Consider the following 8,534-nt stretch of genomic DNA (forward strand, 5'->3'; position numbering starts at 1 on the left):
GCGCGCAGCTGATGGTATGTTTCTCAGCAAAGGGGTGCAAGTGTTGAGGAGGGGCTCTGCGCTTAACGAGCCCTCCTGAATGGACACTATTCCTATAACTCTAACCCTAACCTAACCCTAACCTAACCCGCTAACCCGAACCCTAACCTTAACCACCCCTAACATATGTTAACCCCTCCGATAACCCTAACCCTAACCCTAACACCTAACCCCTAACCCTAACCCTAATCTATATCTGTTAACCCTAACCCTAACCCTAACCCTAACCCTAACCCCTAACCCTAACCCCAACCCCAACCCCAACCCCAACCCTAACCCTAACCCACTGATGACGGACACCCGCTCTTTGAAATAATGTAAGTAAATCAGTAGTTTCACCTGTCCACACGGTGGACGCCGTAAATCCCAGACCCCCGAGAGTTAAGTGCAGCCGACCTGCCAAACGATGCCAATCGAAGCAGCCGAGGGGTTGAGCAAGGTCTGCTCAATTATCTGTACTCCCACTGACCTTTTCAGTGACCCTAAGAAACCGAAAGGGGAAATACAACCTTTTCAGCTCTGCCATGAGTAAACCTTGAAAACCTCCATGAATCTGCATGATCTGACTTGGCTAGCTTCAAAACAGCCCAATCTGGCAGAGTCAGACTTGAAGCTTTGAGTTTCTCACATGAAAATAGGGAAAATTCAAAAACAAAATCTGCGCACGGTTGACCCCGCCGTTCGCAAACCGACGCTAGTTAAGCACGCAGCTGATGGTATGTTTCTCGCATCGAAGGGGCGCAAGTGTTGAGGAGGGTCTCTGCGCTTAACCGAGCCCTCCTGAATGGACACTATTCCCATAACTCTAACCCTAACCCTAACCCTAACCCTAACCCCTAATAATCAAAGTACATCTGTTGTGGGACGGCGGGCGATTGCCACACGAGTTAAACACGCCCACCAAAATGCGTTTGGGAGGCGATCGTCTGGAGGTTGAGGTTGGCACGCACTTTGGACGACACGCTCTTTGAAATAAAGTAAGTAAAATCAGTAGTTTCACACTCCACACACGGGTGCCGTAACAAAAACCGAGAGTTAGAAGCAAGCCCGACCTGCCAGGCGTGCTATCGAAAGCAGCCGAGGGTTTCTCTAACTATACTCCCACTGACCTTTTCCCTGACCCTAAGAAACCGAAAGGGGAAATACAACCTTTTCAGCTCTGCCATGAGTAAACCTTGAAAACCTCCTGGAATCTGCATGCATTAGGCCACGCCCATTTTCAAGATGGCGGCCGTTGTGGAGGTTCCTGCTGCATCAGCAGCTTCTGTTTGTGCTGTTTCAGTTTTTGGTTCTGCTATTTCGACTTCTGAGGGTTCTATGGATACTACAGCTATTGTGGAAAGTACATCGGTGTCGGATGCTGCACTTATTGGTGTACAACAAGGTGAAAATGCTGCTTCCAGTTTGTCTCTTTCAGATGCTCAAGTTGCTGCTTCCCTGTCATGGAGTGAGGCTGCTGAAGATTTTCCACCTCCTGCCGGTTCTTTGGCAGCTGGTATGTTGCAACAACCTTCTGGTATTAATGTTTCTGTGACTAGAACTACTGGTTTGCCTAGCACTACAGTTTCTGAGGGTGCTAGTTTTTCTGGCACTGCTAAAAAGTTTAAAACTGCTGTTGGGACTGCTTCTCCTGTTTATGCTGCAGTATCTGCTGCTTCTTCTGGGAGACATACTACTGCTACTGGCAGGCCTTTCCGGCCTGATGTGTCTAGGCCTTTGACTGCTTTTCCTGTCTCGGCAGCTTCTAAGGAGGCTGCTTCTGTTGCTGTTGCTGATGCAGTGGATCATACTCGGAAGTCGTTTGCTTCTGCAGTGGGACAGCCTGCGGTTTACTCAGCGACCTTTTGTTCATATAAAAACTGTGAGTAATGCTTCCTTGGACTTACAACATTTATGGGATGGGGTTCTGGCTCCAGCTGGAGTGCACTTAAAAGATATCAGTGGGTATGTGCTGTGGGGTACTGAACCCTATGTTGACTTTTATTTTGACTCTTCTGCTGTTGCTCTACATTTTTCCTCTGTCTTTCTAAATAACAGACAGAGGGCTCCTTGGAACCTGTATAGCATTTCTGATGTGGATGTTCGATTGAAGAAGAAAATTCGTTTGAATTTTCGGACCATTTATATCTCAGACAGTGATGTAAAAGCATATTTGTTGCAGTTTTGTTCTGTGGTCCATTCTGTTACAAAGACTACTTCTAAGATACTGCCTGGTGTTTGGGATGGGGGATGGGAGGCGTGGGTTACCATGTCTGCTTCTTCTGAAGGCATCAAGCACATACCAGGTGTCTGTTTTGTTTCTGGGCAGAGGGGCATAGTCCGTTATGTGGGACAACCCCGCTTTTGCTTTTACTGTGGGGATTTCTCTCACGTTGTTTCAGCATGCCCCCTCAAGAAATGTTCAAAGTGTGGTTCCACCTCCCATTTTTCAAGGGCTTGTCCACATCATTGTTCACAGTGTGAGGGGCCGCATCACTGGAATGAATGCCCCCTGGTATTTCCCACAGCTGTTCCTCCAGCTCCTCCGGTGCCTTCAGTACCTGCACCTGTTCCTCCAGTTAGCTCTGCTCAGCCTTCTGTTTCTGTGGTTTTACCTTCAGAGGTCCCTTCAGCGGATAGCAATGTCGTGCCTGCTGCTGTTCTTCCACCAGGGCAGGTGTCCCAACCAGTGATTTCCAGTTCTGCAGAGCCTCCTGCTGTTGCTAAGTCCTTGTCTACGGATCTTGCCTCAACTCCTTTGCCGGACGTGGCCCGTCCTTTGCCTGCTATGACTTCTGCATCTCTTTCTTCTGGCACTGCTGTCCTGCCTTTGCCTGATGCTACCATTGCAAATGATTCCTCAGTCTTGGCTGCTGTGATCGTGCACAACCATGGGAGTCAGTTGGATCTGTCTGTGTCTCATCCCATTTCTTCTGACCAAGATATGTCCGATGATTGTGAGGTTGTTCCTCTCACATCTCTGCCTGCTTCTCCAGTGGTATCAGATGACGATATGGTTCTGGATGACCAAGAGTCCATAGATTCTGTTTCACCATCTCTGCCTCCTCCTCCTCCTCCTGAGCCTGATCCTGGCTCTCAGCAGACTGTGAAAGGGACTAAGGATAAACCGAAGCGGACAAGACATTCACGGATATGATGATGGTTGATCCCTTTACAGTGGCTTTTTGTAATATTAACTCTATGGTCTCTGCTAAACGAAGGCTCCACATTTATGACTGGGCTCGTACCTTGCAGTCTGATTTACTTTGTTTGATTGACACTGGACTTGTGTCTGAGGAGGCTCAGGCTCAGTGGACTACTCTGTGGGGGGGCTCAGTTGTTTGGTCTCTGGGTGGGGATCGTAACTCAGGTCTGGTGTTAATGTTTAATTCTCAATTGTTTGTTGTGAGGGATGTAATGCACGTTATTCCAGGAGGGTTTTGATTGTTGATTTTCTTTTGGACACGTTATTTCGTGCTGTGTTTCTTTATGCTTTTTCCGTACATTCAGATAGGAATGCCCTTTTTACGTTGTTGGCTCCTTATTTACTTGGGGACCATCCTCTTATTGTGTGTGGGGATTTTAATTTACATTTGTTGGAAGGGCCTACCAGTATTCATCCTGATGTCAGGCATTGTTTAAAAGTGTTGCGGAGTGCCATGTTGGTTATGGGACCTATGCCTGCTTTCACTTATCATAGGGGAACTACGACCACTGCTATAGACTTTTGCTGGCATAATTCTTCCTTACAATGTGTTTCTTCAGCCTCATTTTTGGCTGAGTTTACGGATCACTTACTGATGTCTTACACATTTGGTGCTGATGTCTCTCGTATGAGAGGAAAGGGGTACCCACGTATGCATAGTGTATATTTGAAGAAGGAAAGGTGGCAACTTGTTTCTGCTGACCTTTGGTACTCCCATTTGTCTTTGTTTCCTCTTTATGACTCAGTTTCTGCTTGGTGGGGGGACTATAAGGAAAAGGTGCGCTCTGCGTACTGTTCCTTTGTCAAGTCCTTTCATTCGGAAGTGAAAGAGGCCACGGCTGCCACCTTTCATCGCTTCCAATTTCTTCGGAATACAGACATCCCTGTGGCTCTGCAACAGCTGCAAGAACTAAAATCTTTACACCAAGCGAGGGTTCACACTAAGTTGTATAACCTGGCTCATGCCCTTAAAGGCAGTGCGGAGGAGTTTTTGCCATACCTTGGTAAAAAGGCGATGCATACTCGTTCATTTATTCGTTGTTTGAGAGGTAGCTCTGGCATTTTGTATAATGATAAACATGGTATATTATCAGTAGTGGCAGAATTTTTGCACCAGTGGTATGGGGGCATTAAGGGTTCTGCTTCTGATTGGCAGATTCCGGCTGTGTCTTCTGCATTGGCACACAGTTTAGATGCGGATGTTACTGTAGCTGAACTACGTGAGGCTTTACGTCTCTTTGCACGGTCTGATACAGTGCCTGGGGTAGACGGCATACCATATGTATTTTATATCCAGTTTACTGATGTTCAACTGCAGTTTCTAGTGTTGTTGTTCAATGAATGGTTGCATTCAGGTGTACAGGACCCTCAGTTTTTGCGAGTGGCTTTACATTTCTTGTGGAAAAAAGGGGACCGTTCAGATCTTTCCAATTGGAGGCCCATCGCACTTTGCAATTGTGACTATAAATTGTTCACTAAAGTTCTACAATTGCGTCTTAAGGCACAGCTACATCATATATTGCCTGCAGGTTGTTTTGGTATCTCTGAAAAGCCAATCTGGGACCTATTGCTACTTTTTAAGTGTGTGACTAAGGATATCATGATGTCTCCTGGGGCAATCTTGGCGTCTTGTGATATTGCAAAAGCATTTGATAGCATCTCACATTCGGTCTTGAATGATATTTTGGATAATTTTGGTTTTGGTCCTATTTTTCGTGGATGCATTCAGTCTATTCAGGGGGGCACCACGATTGTCCCGGTGGTTAATGGGTGGCAGGGGGCTCCTGTGGCCATGCGCAATGGGATTCGCCAAGGTTGCCCCTTGAGTAGCTACCTGCTTGCTTTGGTTATTGGTGCAGTTTTTTATAGGTTTAATGCACTCACTGGTATGCCGTCTCACTCCTTTTCCTGTGCTGGGGTGATGATTCCCCGTTTAGTTGCGTACGCAGATGATGTTTCCTTTTTTGCAGAAAATTTGTTAGTTTTTCAGAACCTCTTCCATGGGGTTTTGGTTCCACTTTTTCAGCAGGTGGGCTGGCGTTTGAATCTCTCTAAGTCTGTGTTTTTTTCCAATGTGGCATTGTCCTCTTTGGATACTGGGGGCATCCCTTCCACCACTGTTGGGCTTCACATCTTGGGGGTACCATTTGGTACGCTGCCCTTTGTGAGTGCTAGTTGTAAGACAGTGTTGCAGAAAGCTGTTGCAGGCTTGCCTTTTTGGTCTTCTTTTCATTTATCATACAGAAAGAAAGTGTATATCCTGACTACTTTTCTTTTAGCAAAGTTGCTTTATGTGTTTTCTGTATATTTTTTTCCCATTGCATGGACACAGGCTTTGATAAAACCGTATTTTATGTTTTTTTGGAGGGCTAATATACAGCCTGTCTGTAGGGGAATTTTGTTTGCTCCTCCAACTAAAGGGGGATGTTCTCTGAAACACCCGATAGTTTTTTTACATCTGTTGTTTCTTTACAGGGTGTTTGCACATCTTCGAGCTGAAGTTCCCTCCTTGCTCTTAGCCTTGTTATTGGCTCAGGATGCTGGGTTTTGGCATTCGTGTTTGAATGGGAAAAGGCCTCTGGGTGCTTTGTCCACCGAACATCGTGATGTTCGTTTAATCCTCTTTCGGTACAGGTTGCATGACTTTGCTTTGTCTTTATCTAGACAACAGTGGTATGAGCTTGTTCTCCTGTGGCATTTTTACATTGATGCCTTTGAACATTACCCTCCCTTTCGTCTCCATGGTATTAGGCAGAGGCGTTTGTTTCTCTCGTGTGTGCCTCACTGGCACGACTTCCTTTGGAGGTGTGCCTTGAATAAATTGCCTGTACTAGCAAACTATCGGAGTCGTTTACGGGTACTTGATACCTGTTTCCATGGCTGTCCTGAAATTGAAACTGCTGGCCATGTCTTCTTCACTTGTTCCAGGAGTGCGGGATTTTGGACAGCATTTCAGGCTGTCTTTTCTGTTCCCTTTTTGTTTCCCCTTAATCTGGAGAAGTGCCTCTATGGGAACTACCAGGTTTTTGGACGCCTGCTTTAAAGGCGCACTGATTTGTTTTAGTATCTGCCTTGTACCTCTTGTGGGACAGCTAGGTGCGCCGAGCGCATCAATCACTGTATACCAGTGCCCCTTCTGATTTCAGATTAAAGTGTTGGCTCAGGCATAAAGGTTATACAGATATGTTTTGCCTTGAGATTTTCATTGTTGTTTGATGGTTGTATTTTGCTGTGATTCAACAGCCGATTTCTTTTGTTGTTTTATTACTGTGATTTAACAGTTGCTGTTTGCATTTTTTTGTATCATTTTCTTTTCTGTTATTTTTGCTGTTATTTTTTATTTACTACTGTGGTTAACAGTGATTTATTTTACCTTTTACTGTATTGTCTTTTTAATAAACATGGTTGAATCCAGATCCAGAATCGGCCAGCTTCCAAAACAGCCCAATCCGCAGTGTCATGTTGCTGCAGCTGATGGTATGTTCTCGACCCGAGGGGCGCAAGTGAGGAGGGTCCCGCGCCTAACCGAGCCCTCCTGAATGGATGCGCTATTCCCATAACTCTAAGATTCACAGTATAGACTCACGATTTCTGCCCGCTGCTCAAGACCGGCGAGTTAAGTGCACCTGCTCACATATGTTACTTGCATTGATAGGGTGGATGATCTGAGCCAGGTCCCGGAATGTCACCTCACCCCTATCCCCTAATAATCAGCGTATCTGTTAAACTGCCAGACGGTGGATGTCACCATTCGAAGACGGCATCGAGTTAAGTGCGCGAATCAAAACGCCATTTAGGGAGCGAATGTCTGGAGGGGATGAGGTGGATCCCACTGATGATGGACACCCGCTCTTTGAAATAAAGTAAGTAAATCAGTAGTTTCACCTGTCCACACGGTGGACGCCGTAAAACCCAGACCCCCGAGAGGTAAGTGCAGCCGACCTGCCAAACGATGCCAATTGAAGCAGCCGAGGGGTTGAGCAAGGTCTGCTCAATTAACTATACTCCCACTGACCTTTTCCCTGACCCTAAGAAACCGAAAGGGGAAATACAACCTTTTCAGCTCTGCCATGAGTAAACCTTTGAAAACCTCCTTGAATCTGCATGATCTGACTTGGCTAGCTTCAAAACAGCCCAATCTGGCAGTGTCAGACTTGAAGCTCTGAGTTTCTCAGATGAAAATAGGGAAAATTCAAAAACAAAATCTGCATGATGGTTGACCCGCTACCGTTACTAAATCAACGCTTAGTTAAGCACGCAGCTGATGGTATGTTTCTCGTGATCGGCATATGAGTGTTGAGGAGGGTCTCTAAGCTTAATCGAGCCCTCCTGAATGGACACTATTCCCCTAACCTAAGATTCACAGTATAGACTCACGATTTCCCCCCCCGCTCAAGACAAGGGAGTTAATGCACCCCCCCATATGTTACTTCTCCATAGGGTGGGGAACTCGGGGTCCCGGAATGTCACCTCACCCCCATCCCTAATAATCAGCTATTTTTAAAATGCCGACGGTGGACCACCATTCAAAACGGCACCGAGTTAAGTCCCCCCCAAAAAGCTGTTTAGGGGGCATCCTGGGGGGGTTGAGGTTTATCCCCCGATGCGGACACCCCTCTTTGAAATAAAAAGTAAATCAGTAGTTTCACCTGTCCACCGGTGGCGCCCTAAAAGACCCTAGAGTTAAGTGCAGCCGACCTCCAACGATGCCAATCAAGCAGCCGGGGTTGAGCAAGGTCTGCTGAGTTAACTATACCCCCCCTCACCCTTTCCCCGACCCCAAGAAACCCAAAAGGGGAATACAACCTTTTCAGCTCTGCCATGAGTAAACCTTTAAAACCTCCTTAATCTGCATGATCTGACTTGGGCTTCAAAACAGCCCAATCTGGCAGTGTCAGACTTGAAGCTCTGAGTTTCTCCCTGAAAATAGGGAAAATTAAAACAAAATCGCACGTTGACCCCCGTTTAAACCGCCTGTTAAAACTGATGGTATGTTTCTACCAATGTTAAGGGTCTCCCCAACCAGCCCTCCTAATAATATTCCCAAACCAAATTTAAATGACTATTATTTCCCCCCAAAAAAGTTTAAATAAACATAGTTTTCCTCCAAGGGGGGCGCGCGGGGGGCCAGAAGTCACCCACCCCTATCCCAATAACAGGGTTTGAAACTGCCATTAACCATTCAAAAGGACCTTTTCCCCACCCCTTTTAAGGGGGGGGAAACCCCGAAGGGGGGAAAAAAAAAAAACTTTTCACCTGCCCATGGGGAAAAACCCCCGAAAACCCCTGAAATTTCCAAAGAAACTTTACG

The 8,534-nt window shown here is 46.3% G+C and overlaps 1 protein-coding gene across 1 annotated transcript in view; it reads right to left on the reverse strand.

Moving 5' to 3' along the window:
• Window positions 1–8,056: 8,056 nt before the first annotated feature.
• LOC122803933 (histone H2A-beta, sperm-like) overlaps window positions 8,057–8,534 on the reverse strand; it is a 1,609-nt gene continuing 1,131 nt past the window's right edge. The window contains exon 2 of the mRNA XM_044073610.1: window positions 8,057–8,143. Coding sequence (XP_043929545.1) covers window positions 8,057–8,143 — 87 coding nt within the window. The remainder of the gene's footprint in view (window positions 8,144–8,534) is intronic.

Source organism: Protopterus annectens, chromosome 6.part0, assembly GCF_019279795.1.
Source record: "Protopterus annectens isolate FY-2018-M chromosome 6.part0, PAN1.0, whole genome shotgun sequence".
NCBI classification, from domain to species: domain Eukaryota; kingdom Metazoa; phylum Chordata; order Ceratodontiformes; family Protopteridae; genus Protopterus; species Protopterus annectens.